Below are 20,103 nucleotides of genomic sequence, written 5' to 3' on the forward strand. Positions count from 1 at the left end.
CACTCAATGACTTTGGTGATCAGAAAAAGAGATAATGATAATGAGAAAGGGGGGAAAAAAGGAAAGCAATCTGGATCTAAAAAAGGCAAGCATATATGGAGTAAAATGAGAGTTGAGAAGAGGGGGAGGGGGAGAGATTGTTTCTTAGAGGAGGAATTCAGTGAAATCTGATTTGAATCTTAAAATAATAAATGGGTGTGAACTTTCAGTGACTGAGAAGAGCATTTGAGAAAGAGGGCAGTACCAACTTGAAAGCAGAAGATTTCACTGTATGTACAGGAGAGAGAACAGTGAAGTAGAGACAGAAGCCAGGCTGTAGAAGAAGGAAGACTGCAAACGTGGGCTCGTGCCACCTTGTGGGAGAACTTTGAGAGGAGTTTGACATGAATTATTTAGTCCCCATGAAGCAGAACAATAACACTGAAACCAGCTTTAAAGAAACCAGTCTTGTAGACTTGTGCGAGTTGAATTAGTTGACAAGGTAAAGGAAGACATAACAAGAAGTTCTTCCAGTAGTCTAAGGTGAACAGTCTCGAGGATGTGACTGGAGAATAACGCCAAGATGCAAGCAAAACTGTGTTGGGCATTACAGAATCTTAAAATGCTGTTTACTATATGTCTCGATGATTTATGACTGATTGTTGCCATCTTCCTCTTCCTTACCCACTCTTACCAGCAATGTTACTGTGGTAAACAAATCCAGGGACACGTATCCACTTGGTACTTAGCTCCTATGAATAATGTGAAAAGAGATAACTGAGCACACAAATAAGTAATTTGGTGTTTTCTCAGGAAAGAAAACTTTCAAAAGGAGGAAGATCTACTGCCAAATAACTCAGCACCTCCTGCAGAACCACAAGATGTGGAAGAGAGTCATTGAAGAGGAGCAGCGGTTGGCGGGCATAGAGAACCCATCCCTGGACCCGTCCGCCCAGCCGCCTCCCTCAGAACAGATCCAGGCCATCAGGGAAGAAGAGGAAGAGAAAGGGAAGCCCAGAGGAGAGGAGATCCCGGCTCCGGAGCAAAACCAGTGACAGTGGATACAATGAGCTGTGTTTCCCAGCAGAGTGACTTGTCACAGACTCTTTTCAAGCCAGCACAACACTTAGACACAACACTGTAGAAATACGAGAAGATGAGCAAACAGCTATTGCATTTTGGGATTCTTCGCATTTTATGGGTTTATTTTTACAGTGAGGTACATTGTTAAAAACTCTTGCTCAGAGAAGCTTTCACATTTGCAACACCAGCTTCTAAGGATTTTTTTTAAGGAAGACATATATATGTGTGTGTGTATATAAGCTCGCACGTAGATACATGTAAAACATATTCACACACATACACGCACACGCACATGCACACTGAAAGCCAGGCTTCCTGGCACCACCATTTAGTAACATTCATGTTAAGATATATAGTGCTCACTGTGATATAATAAGTTATAAAGGAAAAAAATAAAGGAAAACAAATCACAAAGGAAATGGTGCGGCTTAGCAGGGAAACAGTGCAGGGAATGTCAGTTCCCAACTAAGGAGCTTTGGCTCTTAGTAATGACGGATGAAAGTTCCAGAGCGTTATTTGAGTTCTTACACATCCTGCCAACACCGTGTGTGTGTGTGTGTGTGTGTGTGTGTGTGTGTGTGAGAGAGAGAGAGAGAGAGACAGACAGAGAGAGAGACAGAGACAGAGAGGCGTGAAAGTGTGCCTGTGTGTGTGTATGTGTGTATGTACCAGAGATTCTTTTGGTTTTAGTAGCTCGTAGAGTAGCTGCAGCAAATGACTCTGTGCATCTGAACAAAGAGAAGGTGGTTCACTCTGGAGTGTCTTTGAGAGGCAGTTGTGCCAAATGCCTTCCTCCATGTAGCTCCAGTACAACCCCTCCCCAGAGGGAGGGTAGTCACAGGCTGGCGAGCGGGCCATGTGACTGGTACTACTGCCCAGGCTCCACTTGGAGGCACTCCATTGCCAGCCTGAAACCTGGAAGACAGGCATTTTCCAATCTCCTTGCCTAATGAATGTATAGGAGCTGTTTGTGAGTAGGTCACTCACGGAAGATCGAATCACCTTTGTAAGGGGATGGCCTTCTTTATACGTAAACACTTAAGGAGGAGCTGGAGACAGATCTTTTCACGAGGTTAGCATTCTAAAACATTGCCAGGGAAGACCTGGGGAATTGCTCTAATACAATGGATCTCCCAGGGTCTTAATGTGCTGCAAAATGTGTGGTAGAAGAGGAAGGAAGAAAAGCAAGAACAAAAGCAAAAGAAGAACCTGCTATGGGAGGATATATAGTGAGAGGCGAAGGGGGGCAATTTCAACTCGGGGTTTGGTGTGTGTGGACAGAGTGAGAGACCGATTCTTGGCAATTGTTGAAGATTGGCTTTGGGTGGCCAAGTTTCCACGGAGGGCCTGTTGTGGTGGTCCACGTGCTGTGGGATGGGGTGGCTTCGATCTGCAGTCTGGCCCCTTGTCATGTTCCTTTGGGCAGGGAAGATTATGGAAGGATTTGGGGGGACTGGGCCTATTATTGGAAGTCTTTTTTTTTTTTTTAATTTGTTTATCTACACTTGTTTATGCTGTGAGCCAAACCTCTATTTAAAAAGTTGATACTCACTTTCAATATTTTATTTCATATTATTATATTTGTCATGAATAGTTATCTTGATGTAAATATAAAGATTTGTTTCTGTAGATAGTAAACTCTTTTTTAAGAAAAAAAAAAGGAAAAGGGAAACGTTTTTATAAAGTTATATTTTAATCACCATTTGTATACATTGTATCTATCTCTAAGCCCCGTAAGAAGAGGATGATTCATTTGCACCGAGGTCTATGGACAGCCACTTACCTGCCTATCCTAATTTAAATGATAACCTGATACAGTTACTTTGTGCCAATTAAATGAGGATGCCACAAAAAAGTGTTTTTTTTTTTTTTCCACTAGGAATTTTTACTACCTGTTGGGAAATTTTGGGGTCCATGTCTCCCAAATGGAAGGACTTTCTTAACCAATACCAAATTTTTATGATTGGTGTCCATTTCTTGTCAACACTTTTTGATCATAAGTCCTTCGATACTATGTATGGAACTGCTCACCAATGAAACGATCTTAGTTTCTAAGTAGACCTTGATGGTGATTTCTAACTTTTATTTCCTCTGACATAATAGAAAAGAGTATTTGCATTTTAAAGATTCCTTTGTTTCTCATAAATGAATATTATTCCCGCCCAAAGCAATGATTGTACATTAACCGTGGCATTTTCCAAACAAGGCAAAGATAATTCAATTAAAAACAAACACTGTTTCAAAGCAAGTTTCCCATTAAGTAAGAAAATATGAAAAGACTCAAGTAGATTGCAGACTTTACTTAAATAATGAGAATAATTACCTGTTTTTTGACTTAACACATGAGGTCTTCATTATTCAGGATGTACTGAGTTGTGTTCCATTTTCTTAGTGTTTCAGCTACATGTCTCATGTTTGCAAAAATTACTGTGAGTCAGATGCATTTACTTCCCCAGTTACTTTAACTGTTCTCCTGCCCTTACCAATAAGAGAGGAGGAAAAAAAATTATGCCCATATACCTCTTGCATTTAATTCCTTAACAAAACGAGTCTTTTCCCTTTCTCCTAATGGCATACATATCTAAAACACTCATTAAGTCAAGGAAAAATGGGAGTGTGGAGCAAGTGGGATGATAGCCTAGCAGTTAAGAGTCTAGAAGCCTACGAGGGTAGCTTGGTCAAAGCTGGGAGGCCTCAACTAGGGGCCAGCCTGGCTGTCAGAGTAGAGGTCTTAGCAAACTACCTAGTTTCATTTATTTTGTTTTAAAGTACATGAAGTACTGGTGGCCAAAGCACTTAGAACCTCTTCATTCCAGAATTAAGTTCATCAGTCCAGGCAGATTGACCATCTTTTCTTCAAAAATAAATTGCCAGTCTATTAAAACTAAAAGTCCATCAAAATAATGGAATGAAGATCAAGTATGAGGCTTTCATACACATTCATTACATCCCAAAGGAAGCCTAGGGGCATAAAAAGACGGTTTCAGCCGATGATACTCTCCCCTGCCTTGGTGACAGCAATATTCCCATGTTTCCTTCCAACTCTGGAGCTTACTCCCTGTGGTGCCAGCGTATTTGTGGCCATTTACTACATTTTTATATGAGCCTGTTTATAGGTGCCATTAGATAAACTCAGGTCTTTCAAATAAAGGGGTTTCTAGACCATTTAGGAAAAAGAATGGTTGTATAGATAGCCATAAAACCAATGGTGGGAAAAATGGGAACTGGTGACCTTGATGCTAAGGGTTGGTTTCTGTTAAGGAAAAGACCAGGTATCCTGTGAGCATCACTGGTGTCATCTCCAGCATGCTCATAGAATGTCTTTTCAGACATTCTTGTCTTTTAGTCCATCTAAGCCAACCTTTATCCTGGTGAAAACACCACTTTGTTTTTTTTTTTTCTAAGTGATAAAATTGTATTTTTTGTCTTTTATATAAGACTTGGTTTTGCTCTCAGTAGAAGATGAAGACAGCTTTGGATAGATCTGTGTTGGTCTTCATCTGACAAGTGAAGGAATGTCCTCATATTTAAGAAAATACTCATTTTCTAAAAGCAGAATACCCAATTCTGTCTGTTCCATTTTGATGGAATTCCGAACAAACCCTAATCAGGGCAATCCCAATAAAACTAAAGGAAAGGGATTGTAGAACATGCAGACTGTTCATATTATATGTATGTATTGTGATTTCCTCATGTCCCCTGCCTCTCTTGATTTGCGATTTCCCAGTGTCCCCTGTCACGTGCCCAGAGAACTTTCTTTGACGGTAAAAGCTGTGCAAAAGGCATGAGACTCAGGCCTATTCTTTGTTTAAATGGTGGAAAAATATAAGTTATTTTCTAAGTAATAAAGATATGAAAATTATCATTGTAAATAAAGTCTAAGTTTGAAATGACTGTTTTACAAAAGTGAGCTATTTGTGTGATGAGCAACTGCTGAGTAATGAGAAGTGAATAATCAAAAACTCATTTCTGTCCGACTTTGGCAGGTATTTTTTGGTGGTTCTCTGTCAGTATGGGGATCTCCACTCTCCTTGCCTTTTAAAATACTTGTAAAATAAGAATGAAAACCAAAGTAAGGATCTTACTATCCTCTCTTCTATCCTAATGCTGAGTCCCCATTTGATGCCTTTCCTAGCTCATATGCTTCTTTGGAAATAAACTGTTTTCTTTTCAGACTGGCAGAAGACTCCAGTAAAACAGAGTTTTGTAAACTTTCATAGTCTGGGGTAAATCAAGATTCCCCTCATTCTAGAGAGTATCAGCTACTGCATATGGAAAGAAAATGTCAATAAAATTTCAAATGCCAATAGCTCAACTACAAACCACCAAGAGCTAAAATATCTATATAGTTTGAAACCAAACTGAGTTTCCTTTATTCACCTTTTCTCCTAATAAGCAACAAAATACTTTATGATAATTGTTTTAGGTCATTCCTTTCTCTCGTGATTGTTCTGAAAGGAAACTGAATTTGCTGATGTTGTTAGTCTGTTCAATGGAATTCTACCTAAAGATTAGGAAACCAAGTAACCATTTTAGGTGAAGAGCATTCCAAAATAAAATTACTCACAGAACATTTACTCAGAGCAAATTATGCAAGTCTTAGGTCCTATATTCATATTAGGTGGTTTCTCTAGAATACCCAAATTCTTACGGCAAGTTTGGGATGAATTAACTAGACTATAGCCTTGAGTTAATGAAACTGGAAACAGTGCATTGAATCACTTAACCTGAGGTTAGCTGGTATTTACCGTGTTCAGCACTGATGACCCATGGTCAGAGACAAGAACATGGTTTTCAGTCTCCATGATAGACTATGGATGGTAGGCCATTTGTGTATCACCAATCTTGACTTTCATCTGTGAAAGTCAAGATTAATAATTTGTTAAAATGATGCTGCGTTTACCTTACCTAATGGTGCTTTTATTTCACCTGAAGTGATCTTTATGTTCATATTACGAAATCATTCTAACAGCAGGTTAACAATGATGACCCAGAAGAATTGGGTATTTTGTTGCAAAATACATTTGGAGATCCAAAACTGACCATTAAAGCTTTATAATTTGGTGGAACTCAGTGTTCACATCTGGAGATTCAAAATACTGATCCACTATAAATTATTCAAGTGTAGTAAGATTATACATGGAATTATGTAGAGATGGAAAACAAAATTAGTTTTTGGCATATGCTTCAAGCTCTAAAAAGAGCTGAATTTCCTATCTAAGGGCAGCTAGTCCTTCATATTATACTTCTGAGGTTGATTGCTTTGACAGGCTTTGGTATTCAAGGATTTCTGCTTCCCTGAGGAGTGGTGGAACAGAAAAGAGAAGTCAAGCCACCGCCTTCTTGATAAATACTGAACATGTCCCTGTTCAGAAAGGTTTCTTCATTGCTTCGCATCAGTTTGGTCATGCAAATAATTCAATCAAAAACTGCTTCAGAGAGATGTAATATTAAATCATCCTATGTAAGTACTATCAAGAATATTTAAATTTGATTAAGCATTTGAACCAAAGCTGTTTAAAAAATTGTGGGTTTTTTTTTTAACTAAAAACTCACAAAATGACATTCCATGATATAGAAATGCTAAATACATTAGTATAATCAGAACTACTATTGTGTAACAGAAAACTGGAAAGAATATTTAATTCTTTTTTTTCTAATGTATGTCATGCCTCAGGGAGGCAAATGCTTTATGGAGGGTCCAAGGAATACATGAAATAAATAAAAATAAATTTATTCCCAATAGTTTAATTAGATTAGGTGTACAAATTATAGGCCTGAGTTGTTCTGGGTTTTCCCAAGGAAAAAAAATGTATTATTATACAGCAATTTATCTTGGATTAGGTTGTTTTTAGAATAAGTGGTCTATTAATGTAGATTACATTTTGCTAAGTTATGACACAGTGAAAATGCCAAATACTTACCTTCATTACTAAGAAAAATTACATCTTATTAATCTTGACTTTCACAGATGAAGCACTGACCAGGCAATAATCCACACCCACTGCTTCATCTACCAAGACTGATCAAATGGTAGGTTGGAATTTGTAATTCATTAATAGAAAAGTAATTTAAAAACTATTTTAAAACTTTACTGCCTTAACTAAAATTTCAGTGTCAATAGAAGTGCTTCTTTCAGGTAAAAAAAAAAAAACTGTAGCAGGAAATCCTCCCTTCCCTCTTACAAACAAAACAAAACAAAACAAAAAGACTCATAGGAGAAAAGTGGGGATTCTCTTCAATTTTACTTTCCATGCTCAAAATAGTAAAGCAAAAAGAATCAACTTCTCCTCTGCCATAATGAGGAGAAAAAATGCTTTTCACCCCAAGTTCTAACTTGCCAAGCCTGGTTTCATTGTACAGCCCATGGTACTAAAAAGCAAAAACAAAAACGGAGCTATAGATTGGGAGTGAACACTACATAAAATGTGAAGGATTACTCTGGGACACCCCTTCATCTTTGTGACAAACCAATTTAGTTATTTATCAGTTACTCTGGAATAAAGGGACTGAATGGATCCATAGTTCAACCCTGAAATCCCTTGCAACAGTCAGCACTTGCACGTGCTCTGGAACACAAATTCGCCTTTGGAGCTTGGAAACTGCTGCTTGACTACCTTTTGAAGGGAAGGATTTATGTTTTAATCTAGTAATTTTACTCCCTATATTATAGCAAAATATTTGGATGATTTCATGCAAAATTAAAAGTAATTGTTTAAACATGTTTTATTTGTGTATATAACTTGTTGGTTGTTAGAATTTTCCATCAAGCTTCTTTTAAAAGTTAACTGATTTTTACGGCTCAAGCCACTCCTACCACATATTTTGTTTTAGCTAGTTATAAGCATAATCAGTACCATAGTGTTGCTATCTTTAAATAATAACCCAGCACATCTATGTATTTACCTATTAGTGGAGTTTATTGGCCTGACTTTTAGTATATATTTGTTCATTAGTTTTTTTTTAAAAAATCACTGTTTTTTAATACTCTGAAATATTTGCTTGGGATTTTCACCATATTATGTTTGCTTAACTGGTGGATTTGTTTTGTTTTTGTTTTCCATTTATGAGTATCACTTTACTTCTTGATATATTCTCACAGAAGTACACATACCATTTTTGTTCCAACAAGGAGAGTTTGTTAGTTGATGAGCACTAGAAATAACTATCACTGAATCCACCCACTCCCTGATATTTTTTCCTGAAGATATTTATCATGCATATCACAAAATGAAAATTGGTGCTTTTATAAATGTTCTGAAATTTTCAGTGCAAAATAATGAAAATGCGATTCTCCCTAGCTTTCTATAATGCTATTAAGATGTGCAACTGAAAGAACTTTAATTTGAATCTAGAGTGTTTTTGGTAGGGTTTAATTTGGTTAATTTGATTTGGTTTCTAGTGTTAAAATTGGTTTGTTATTCCTGATGGAGTAGTTGTTCTGACTGTCATTATTTCTCCCTTTTCTTGGCCAATAAACCCAAGAAACAAAAAAACTGCCATTGGAAAGTTTAAATTAGCATGTCCCAAATGTTTAACTTCATAGAGTACTTGGGAACCAGAGAGTATAAACTTCATTTAGTATTCCTAGAAAGCAATATTTTCAAAGAAGTACCAACCAAAACAACAGTATAGGGGATGTCTTTTGCACATGACAGTTTTTAACAAGGTAATTCTTACCACTTTCAACTGAATATGTTTATTAATAACCCCCCAAATTTATCAACTTTTAGAAACCCAAGAGTGAAGCATTGAACTTAAGTGATCATTTTGCAATGAAATCTTGTCCTTTCACCTGTCTTGCACTTAATATACGTAATAATACTTAATATCTTCCTGCAATAATTATTTGTTAAGTAATTTAGTTAATGTGCTGATAAGTATTTTGTAAAAAGTAAAATCTGTACAGAAAAAAATAATAAATTGTACTTATTTTTATTGTTCTTTAGCTTAGACACTACAATGATGTTCCTTGTTTGCCAGAATTCCTGGAAGTGCCTCTTGACTTTATAGATTATACACACACACACACACACACACACACACGTGTGTGTGTATGTGTGTATGTATATTTATATACATAAATATACATATATTTATGTATATATTATATATATAAAAATATTACAGTAACCATATACTCAAAATCATAAGAATTGTGTCACAGGTGATCAGTGTGGATGTTACAATGTGAAAACAGTGTATAATATAAATATAACTCTGTGGTATTATGTTTGATGTAGTTATTTGTACAATCCAAGTCCCCCATCCAGTTTTGAAGACACCCCTTCCTCGCATTTCCAAATGCAGTGACTTGTGCCAGAACTATGCACACTGTAGCAAGACATTCTTTACAATTCCTAATGACTCCTGGGGGCCTCTATTCCCATGGTCACATTCCCTTCCCTGTCACCAATGAATTCATATCTTTGTTAATCTTCATCTCGCTGTAGCTAAGCTGTGTCCTTTCTCTAAACAAATAGTCAATACCATAATCAAGATCCCCGGATTTCTGGCATTTAGCTTCAGAGTCCTATAAAATAAGGGGTTCTGATCTTTATCCCATAAATATTACAATTTGTCCTATAAAGATTGTCTGCTGATGCCCAATACATGGGATATTTGATTGTAAAGATTCAGAATTATTTCTGTTCTGTGTATTTGAAAGCTTTCAAGGACTCTGAAGGATTCAGGGCATTCAGAGTATTTTAATTAACTCAAATATATAGTCCTCAGAAACCAAAGCAAAATGTGATTTCTACCCAAAGTTCTCAAGGAATTAATTCTGTAAGCTACATGTACAGATTTCCGCATTACCTAGACAAAAATCCCGCTCCTAAGTTTGGTGTATTCATATCTTTCTTCACTCTGGTCCAAAACTATCCTCCACCGAAATAAATAACTATTTATCATTTATATTTCTATGTCTTGGGCAAAGTATATCAGTGGAGTATTTACACACACTGTATACTTGTATTTTCTTTCTTCCTTTGTGTACATACACCCTCTTCCAACCACAGACAGCACAAAGGAGCAAGACTGCCAATATCTTCTCAAGATGTGACTCTTATGTGATGTGACACCCAAGATGTGACACCCAGGGCTATCCTCTTACAGTGATGCTATAGGCCTCAGTGGAAGGGAGGCCATATCTGGCTGTTCCCACCTGAACCTTCATCTCCTTCCTGCAATTAGGTGCTGTCGAACTTCTTTTAGGTAAGGAAAAGTGAATTCCCATGGTACAATAAGAGAGGTGATGATGTGTATCTTCTAATGGATCCTGAGATCCAGGCCATTGCAAAGGGATAGCCACAGCCACTGACAGGAATCGAAAGCCTCAAAGATCAGTTCAGTGTGTGTCCTGGGTCAGCTCTACACATCTCCCCTACGCTCGTTGAACCGCATGAGGTGAGGCTTGGGATATGGATATACCCTAACCAATGAAAAGAAGAAAGAAAGAAAATCCATTCTTAAATCATTAGAAAATCTTCTGCTTGTTGGGACAGATTTAAGCTTCTTTAATTCTGAAGATACTTCATGTCCTGCTCATTTTTTCTGACACCATTGCTGGCTTAAGAAAGGAGCTCCACGTCCACTTCTGCTGAAATCTGTCAGATTTGAGGAATTGTCCAGCTGCCCCTGCTGTCTCCTGGGACCAGGCAGAGCTGGGTGGGCTGGGCCGGGCATGGTGGTGCACATTGCTTCATACTTAGTCATTAGCACTCAGTACAGTGGCTCCTTGCTCTATTGTCAGTCTGACTGATTTTCCCTGCCAGATGCAAAGGTGAATTCATAGAAGGCCTGGTCTTCAGAGACTTCAAAGTAGCTAGTGATTATGTATTTGTTTTCTATTTCTGCTGTAATAAATTAACACAAATTTGGTGACTTCAAACAGTGCAAACTTATTAGCTCACAACTTCTGCTCTCTCACAAGATTAAAATCCAGTGTTTGCCAGCCTGGCTCTTCCCTGAAGTATCTAGAATCCACTTCTGAACAGACTTGGGTTGTTGGCAAAATGCAGTTCCTTGTGTTACAGGGCTGAGGCCCCCATTCCTTGCCAGCTGACCACTGGGAACCTCTCTCAGCTTCTTCAGGCCATTTCCTTTCTTCAGGCATTGCTTTTCTCACCAGCCCCATCTTTAAACCAGCAATGTTACATGATTCCTTCTTACACTTTGAAACGTTCTCACTTCTGCTGCATCCTTTCCATCTCCAGCTAGAGAGCGTTCTCTGCTTTTAAGGACTCGGGTGATTATATTGGGCCCAGAGAATCCAAGATGATCTTCCTACTTTAAGACCTTAAATTACATTTGAAAATTATTTACGATTTTCTGGGGATGATGGGGCAGACATCTTTGGGGGCTATAATTCTATCTTCTACAAATTATGAATAGGATAAGGAACAAGGTGGAGATAAAGAAGGTGTATGGGCCACAGAGTTATTCTACATAATGGAAACTCATGCCTACAATGAAATTGAAGCGAAGGTGTAGAGATTTCCCATATATCCCTTGCTCCCATACACCCAACGTCCCCCAGTATCGATATTCCTATAAGAATGGTATAGTTGTTACCATTAATCAACTACTTATGAACATGTCATAAATCACCCAAAGTCCATTATTTAGGGTTTACTCTTGGTGGTGTACATTCTAAGGGTTTGGACAAATGTATAATGACATGTATTCATCATTATAATATCACATGGGGTATTTTTACTGCCTTAAAAATCCTCTGTATTCTGCCTATTCATCCCCCACAGCCCTAACCTTGACCACCACTGGTCTTTCACTGTCTCTATAGTTTTATCTTTTCCAGAATGTCTTAGAGTTGGAATCATACCGTATGTATCCTTTTCAGATTAGTTTCTCTCCCTTAGTAATTTGCATTTAAAGCTCCTCCAAGTCAGCGTGCCTGGGTGACACAATTATTAAACATCTGACTCTGGCTTCAGCTCCGGTCATGATCTCAGGGTCCTGGGATCCAGCCCGGCATCAGGCTCTGCACTCAGTGAGGAGTCTGCTTGAGATTCTTTCTTCCTCTCCTTCTGCCCCTCCCCGTTGTGCTCTCTCTCTCTCTGTGTCTCTCTAAAATAAATAAATGTTTTAAAAAATAATAAATTTCCTTCATGTCTTTTCATGGCTGGGTAGGATAGGACCACCATTTATTTATTTATTTATTTATTTATTTATTTACTGACTGAAGGACATTGCAGTTCCTTCCAAGTTTCAGCACTTACGAATAAAGCTGTTATAAACATCTATGTGCAGGTTTCTGAGGAGACATAAGTTTTCAACTCCTTTGGGTAAATACCAAGAAGTGTGATTACTGGATCATATGAGAAGAATATGCTCAGCTTTATGAGAAACCACCGAACCCTCTTCCAAAATGTGTATACCATTTTACATTCCCACCAGCGCGAGTTTTTAGACCTTTTCAGTGCAGAGATCTGGCATATGTACTATTCAGACTGAAAACTCCTACTTCCAACACGGGACTGCAAAGTTTTTCTTAACCTCATTCATCTTAAATTATCAATGAGACTTTAAGTGATGAGCCTGGGTGAGGTCATAAGGGAGTAAGTGTAGATAGAGCAAAGAAGATATTCTAAGGACTGAACTGTGTAGTGTTTTGGCAATGAATGTTAATGGAAAATGACCACTGAGGCAGGAGGAAAACCGAAAGAGTGGGGGGTTCTAAAAACTGGGTTTAAAAAACGGATCAAAGGAAAGGGCACAATCAGTGGTATACAATTCTGCTAATCAATTAAAATGAAGCCTGGAAATTGATCTCTGGATTTATTAATGTGAAGGTCTTTGATGTTATTGATGAAAGTAGCTATGGTAAAGTGGTAGAAGCAAAAAAAAGAACAAGCGGGACAAGAAATATAGAAGAGGAATTTAATTTATTTATTTTTTAAATTTATTTATTTATTTGAGAGAGAGAGAGACAGTGAGAGAGAGCATGAGCGAGGAGAAGGTCAGAGGGAGAAGCAGACTCCCCATGCAGCTGGGAGCCCGATGCGGGACTCGATCCCGGGACTCCGGGATCATGACCTGAGCCGAAGGCAGTCGTCCAACCAACTGAGCCACCCAGGCGTCCCTAGAAGAGGAATTTTAGATAAGGAGCATAGATGATAGTGTATGCTTAGCAACATGAACCATACATCCATAGGAATAGAAAGACAAATAATATGAATACACATACGGAGGGGGAGTAAATTGGCGAGGGCAGAATACAGTATTTCTCTCCTGATTTTAAAATTTTCATCAGTGAGTTCCCTAAGCAAGATCATTGGCTGGTAATGAAAGTTGGGGGAAAACCAAAGTTTGGGAGAAGTCATTCAGGAGAAAGGAAAACTGATTAGGTTATAAAAAGATATGTTTAACAGTGCCTCTAAGACCCAGTGAGGTTAGTGGTCATGAATTAAAGATAAGCCCTGAGGGCATGGTAATGAGTTTTCTTCAACTATGTGGGTGTAAACACAGAGTGGACGGGAAGTTGAATTTAACTCAGCTGTGGTTTGCCAAGGAAGAGCAACAAACTGACCAATGGACAAGGGAATGCACCATCGTACTGTGCAAGTGAGTGATGCAAACAGTTGTACGAAACTCAACTCAGGTAAGGAGGGAAATGACAATGTGAATATTATGGTTAAATTGTGCCGCCCGCCCTCAAATATGTTGAAATTCTAGCCTCCAGTATCATTGAATGTGACCTTATTTGGAAGTAGGACCTTTGCAGATTGATCAAGCTGAGGTCACTGAAATGGGACCTCATTCACTATGACTGGTGTCCTTTCAAGAACAGAAGACAGAGACACACAAGAGAAGATGGTCATGTGACCATAGAGGCAGAGATTGAAACAGTAAATCCACAAGCCAAGCAGTGCCCACAGTTGTCAGTCACCAAAGAAGGGGGAAGAGGTAAGGAAGGATCTCTGCAGGTTTCAGAGGGAGCATGGCTCTGCTGACACCTCGAGTTTGGACTTCTGGCATTCAGAACTGAGATAATCAAGTTCCTCTGCTTTAAGGCACCCAGGTTATGGTACTCTGTAATTGCAGCGATGGGAAACTCATTCATTGATGGTTAATTTCACAACACAGTGGCAGAGTCGAGTGGTTTTGATAGAGATTATATGGCCTGCAAAACCTAAAGGACTTACTCTTTGACTCTTTGCAGGAAAATTTTGCTGACGCCAGGTCTATAGTATGGAAGTAGGATACAGTCCAATGCAAGACTATATACATGAGGAGCTCTGAATATTATGTAAAGTAAGCATTATGGACATTCAGAACTGTAACATGAACTGTGGACTCAAGCGGTCAGGAGAGGAACCATGGTAGAGAGTGAACTTGAGCAAATTGGGGATAGGCCAAATTACATTCGCAGGGGAGAACTGCATTTCTCTATGAGGATAGTAAACACTGGTTTCCCCTAAATGCACCAGTGGCCACCTGTTAGATGCATTGAAAAGTATAAGACCTATGGCAATGCTTGCTCATTAGCAAAGGCTGTTTTGATTGCTAAAATAAAATATGTGGTCTTTAGAGTCTGAATGCACTGTTGCTTCACTGTAAGATCTATTATTTTATTATTTAATAATATTAAATATTATTATATTTTCCTTGTATCCCTTTTTCCCTTTGGTAGGAAAAGGTGCTTATAATCATATTTGATTATTGGTTAATGACCCTTACCATTGTGTGAACTGAAATTATACGTGTAATGTTGATACTTTCCCGTCATTTAGTGCTTTGTTATTTGAGACATACTTTTGACTACATCGTATCATTAAATCCTTAAAACAGCCCTATGAATGTGTTTTGTTTTCTGTAATAAGAATTGTGCTTTATGGAGAGGAAGTTGAGATTCAGTAAAGTTTAGTGACCAGGCCAGAGTCATAGCCGTTTAAGAATATGCTGGATCTCGGGTAGTACCGGTAGCAGATTCGTTTATTGCTATAAACGAGATGCAAGCCAATACTACTCAGAATCTCCTAAAATGGTACTCTTAGAAAAAGAATTTATCATAATTTTAGAATTTTTCAGTGCATAGAGTTCTCTCTCCTTGGAATTTAGATAGAATAAACAAGTGGCTGCCAAAATTTCAGTGTTTTTCTTTTTTTCTATCAGACCCTTATAAATTGGATGCAAGCAACTGATCGTGTGTCTGAGAATTGGCCCTTTCTAGAGAGAGCTCTCAACAGAGCCTTGATCCTGACCTGGTATGTGGTCCCCAAGATTCTCAAATCCCAACGGGAAAAGAACCCATACAAAGATTTAGCTTATGAGCCCTTTTTTTTTTTTTTTTTCTTTTTTCTCCGAAGGATCCCAGTGATGTCCTCAAGGAGCAGCTGGCTTAAAAACTTCTTGGAAGGAGAAGGAGGGATCTTTGTTACAAACTTCCGCCCCTCCTCCTGCTTCTGTTCCTTTCCCCTCTGCCCCCTGCAGAGTTGTGTTTCTGGGAATCAGCAAGTAAGATCACAAGTAGTCTTTTCTCTTTTCACTCTCTCTCTCATACAGAAAGCTTTATCACGTGTGGCCTTAAACTTGCAGCAAACTGCAAAGAAATGGCTCCAAAGCTTCAGCTCTTTCTGTGCCCTGGGAGCTGAGATGCACGTCAGTGGCTTTGCCAGCGTGGCCTGTTCTTTGCAGACTGCCAGAGAAAAGAGGCCAGGAGGAAAGAGGGAAGAGTCGAAATTGCCCAAGGGTGAGACCATGCCCTTCATCTTTTCTTTCCCCTAATTTGCTCTGTCTGTGTCCATCCAGGCTCTCCCCACCTGGCACAACTGCTCAGAGCTGCTGTAGAATTCACCCCAGTTTCCTCTCTCAGCCTGTGAAGTGGGGTCCAGCCTCTCCCTGAGCACGCTGAGAGGAGCTGGCCATCTTTGATCTCCACCTCCAGGTAAGATTTAGTTCTCTACTTTCCTGCTTTGTGGCTCTCACGTCTGATTCTCATAGGAGAGAGGCTAATCAATTAGTTCTGCACTACCAGCGTCTGACCCACATCTACCGTCAAAGTTGTTGGGGGCCCTTGTTAGGTTGATAGAAATAGCAAAAGGACACTGGTTAAAGTTAGGTCACCTCAGATCTGGGTTCAGATTTTGACTCTGAGAACTTATTAGTTGGGTAGTTCTTGACCACTGAATGGCTCTGAGTTGTATCATTTTCTGTAAAATGGGTATTCTGATGCTTACCTTGTTGAGTTGTTTTTAGGATTAGCAAAAAGTTTGTCATTCACCTGGCACAACTTCAATCTGAATCTGACACGAACACTTATCTGTATGGGGGTTGGGGGAGATCAGCCTTCTTAACACACACTCCTTGTTGCAAGTACCGTGCGATTACTTGGTGCCCAGAAGACCAGCTAGTCCAGAGGATTTCCTCGTGTGGGGTGACTAGGAGAAGAGGGTGGCTCTTTCTGACTTGCTCTCTGGCAATCTTTAGGGTTTGACGGTGGATGGAGTTTATGTCACAGGATCATAGCACAGAGGTTCTGGGCATAACTCAGTCATAACATGCCAAGGCTGTCTGTGCTCTTTAAAAACTGTGAGATTGATTTTCAAGCCCATGTAAACAGAGAATTCCTTTTTTAAAAAAAGGAATAGAGATTTTCTATTGTTTTATATCTATTAATATATTATTTTATATCTATTAATAATAATCTATTCTGCTATCTATGGTTGGCTTCTTTTTCTTTGGCCCCCAAAATAAGATACACTCCAACCCAGGTTGGATAAAAACTTTGCCATGACTCTTTTTCTGGTGGAATCTGTTCAAGAGGAGGGAGGACAATTAGGGATTTGCCAAATGCAAATCCTTCTCAATAACTGTGTTCTTGCTCTACTTCTGCGATTGCAAATGAATGGAGAGAGAGAGAATTTGGAGGATCTTTCTGTTCAGGTCCTTGACCTTGCCTTCCGTTTCTTTTCACAGAGGGATGAAAAGCTCAATGTTCATAAACATAGCCTCCTTGAAACATACTAACCTTGAGATGATATGCAAATTAGCCATCAAGATGAAATTATATTTTCTGTAACAATATGCAGTGTCAGTGTTTTATATTACTTTGCCCTAACACCACATCGTCTAGGATGACTATAGTTCTCTTGTTTTTATTATCACTTCTGGATTCTAGTTAGAGTGATTTTGTGTCATCACCTCCCAAGTTTAATAAGACAGTGTGTTTTAGTGTCTCAAGTTTTTAATATAATTTTCAACATGATTGTTTTTCTCTCTAGCATTAGCATTCTGGATTAGCGTAGTGATAGTATATTTAATTATTAAAGGATTAATTTGCCTGTTCTTGTCCACTGGCTTTATTATGACTGGCCAGAAATAATATATTGAACCCCTGAAAGAGTACTCCAATTTGAATGATATTAAATTTTTTCTGGTGTGTATTTCTTGCTTGGTGATATGTTTATACTTATAATATCTAAAATATTATTATATGTTCATTATAGAAAAATTAGAAAATATAGACACACAAAGCATTTTTTAAAACATTATCTGCATTGTCACCAACCAGAAATAATGTGTTAACCTGTTCTTTAAAGATTTTCTCAAACTTTGTTGTTTCATATACACATGTGAAAATGGGTGCTTCTTCTGTAAAATAGAGTATTATATATATTGTTTTTTAGTATGGATTTTTAAAATCAGTTCTCTAATGAACATATTCTATATAGTTATATTTACTTCTTATACTAATTTCTAATGGGTTCAAAAGATTTCACTGTATGAATAGACCATAATTTTTTGGACATTTAGGTCATTTAGTTGTTTTGACTTTTTATTATTATTTATTATTATCAAATTATTATTAATATTATTATTATTAATGGCTATGTGTCTCTGGCAGTTTAATTAAAGGTACTCAGTAGTCTTTTAGTGTGAAACCTATCTAATATTGCATAACCAGTGTTTTTCAAACTCCTTTTCATTGTTCTGACAAAATGTTGTTCTGAACAACTAGTTTCGTTGACTCTGAATGTACAAAGTTGGCCATTGGTATCAGATAGATGGTAAAGAAGAATTTCTATGTCCTTAGTTTCTTAGAATTTGGGTTTTTTATAAATCAGGAATGTATGTTGTATTTTATCACCTGATGTTTTGCATCTACTGAGATTTTATTATTTTTTACTTTGAATTCCTTTTTTTCCCAGCTTTACTGAGATGTGTTTGACAAAAATTGTATAAATGCATGGCATACAATGCGATGTTTTGATATACCTATATAACATACTGAATTTTTAATGTGATGATTTAGGTGAATAAAGTTTCTAATATTAATTGTTAAATTTTTAAACTAGATCTTAATTAAAGAATATAAATTCATTTGGATTTGCTAGTATTTTATTTAAAATTTTAACATCTCTAAATTTCATCTGAAGTGTTTTTTTTCTTGTACTATCTTAGTGAGATTTTATTATCAAAATAATTATGTCTTTTTAAAATGAATAGAGATTTTTATTATCTATTTCAGTTACATACTATTTTCTCCTTGAAGGATATTCCTTGATAAAGCACTCCTGTTACATCATCTATCCTTATTAGTTTTGGTTAGGGGATAGTTTTAGAGTATTTTTGGTAGTGTCTTCCTTGGCTCTTTTTCTTTTCTGGTTTATATTAATACAGGTAATTCTTGCTAGAAAATTATCTATTTGGTCAAGACTTTAAAGTTATTTCTATATATTATGCATAATTTTTATGTTTTATACTTTTGAACATCTTTGTTTAGAACTCACTAATATTGTATTCTCATGTTCTTATCTTTTGAACTTGCTTAGCATTTTCTGTTCTTTGTTTACTTTAGTTCTTTGGTTTTTATCTTTTTTCTGTTTCATTCGACTTTCCTTTGCCCTTTTTTTTTTTTTTCCTAAAGAGAGAGAGGAGGAAGTAGGCTGCCTGCTGAGCAGAGAGGCTGATGTGGGGCTCGATCCCAGGACCCTGGGAACATGACCTGAGCTGAAGGCAGAGGCTTTAACCCACTGAGCCACTCAGGCGCCCCTGCCCATTTTTTAAAAGTTAACTTTAGGGCTTCCTGGGTGGCTCAGTGGGTTAAGCAACTGCCTTCAGCTCAGGTCATGGTCCTGGAGTCCTGGGATTGAGTCCCGCATTGGGCTCCCTGCTCAGCAGGGAGTCTGCTTCTCCCGCTGACCTCTCTCCTCTCATGCTCTCTCTCTCTCTCATTCTTTGTCTCTCTCTCATAAATAAATAAAATATTTTTTTAAAAGTTAAATTTATGCATCAAATAATCTAAAAATCAAATAATTTTTTTAAACAGGCCTTTGCCATACCCTTCTCAACTCATTTGCTACTCCTCCATTTCTAATTGTGCCAGGTCTTTCTTTTCATATTTAATTACATATTTCAAAATAAAATTTATTTTTCAGTTTTGAGAAGTTATCAAACTTCAAACTGTGAAGGATGAGGTTTAGTAAACACAGAATAAGAATTACATAAAGTCAAGGTAATATACTCATAGACAGAATAAGCCTCAGTTTTATTACCACAGTACATTTAATTTTACTCGTTATCTTATTTCTTTAATTAGTGTGATGAATATACAGATTTCTGTTAACGTACAAATGCATCATCTAATAAATATTAGGGTGATCTAGAAGTTATTTTGTTTTCTAATTTCTTCAGATACATTACTTTTACAGGCAGGCATTGAGCCATATGAAATTATAAAGTAAGGCATGGGACATATAAATACTGATATGAATAGGGAGAAAATAGGTTCAGAGTATATGGATCTGTCCAGGGCTTGGTAAGGATGGGTGGATAGGAAATTAAGCATAGGAAGGGAGGCCATCTTTCTTACTTCAAAGTGGGCTAAAGTAATTTTTGCCTGAATTAAATGTAAGCCTAAGGCACAAATCATGCTGCTTCCTTATCTGTCAAAGTAAAATGATATATAAATGGTCCTCTTCTTTTTTTGCCATATTTTATACCTTTCTTCGGATGCTGCAGACCTATAGGACTTGCAGTGTGCCATAGGGAACTACAGTGAGCATCAGTATTTTCTAC

The 20,103-nt window shown here is 37.6% G+C and overlaps 2 protein-coding genes across 7 annotated transcripts in view; both read left to right on the plus strand.

Moving 5' to 3' along the window:
• The window catches only part of PDE3A (phosphodiesterase 3A), a 319,769-nt gene extending 314,813 nt beyond the window's left edge, over window positions 1-4,956 (plus strand). For all 3 annotated transcript variants that reach the window (XM_082740632.1, XM_082740633.1, XM_082740634.1), the window contains exon 16: window positions 793-4,956. In XM_082740632.1, coding sequence (XP_082596758.1) covers window positions 793-1,034 — 242 coding nt within the window. In that variant the 3' untranslated portion in view covers window positions 1,035-4,956. The remainder of the gene's footprint in view (window positions 1-792) is intronic.
• A 10,457-nt stretch (window positions 4,957-15,413) lies between these two features.
• The window catches only part of SLCO1C1 (solute carrier organic anion transporter family member 1C1), a 61,411-nt gene continuing 56,721 nt past the window's right edge, over window positions 15,414-20,103 (plus strand). For 3 of the 4 annotated variants that reach the window (XM_082740636.1, XM_082740638.1, XM_082740639.1), the window contains exon 1: window positions 15,586-15,970. The gene's annotated coding sequence lies outside the window, so the exon portion shown is untranslated. Of the gene's footprint in view, window positions 15,541-15,585; window positions 15,971-20,103 lie in introns of those variants that run through there. The other variant, XM_082740637.1, reaches the window with a different exon arrangement.

Source organism: Mustela nivalis (genome assembly GCF_964662115.1).
Source record: "Mustela nivalis genome assembly, chromosome: 7".
NCBI lineage: Eukaryota > Metazoa > Chordata > Mammalia > Carnivora > Mustelidae > Mustela > Mustela nivalis.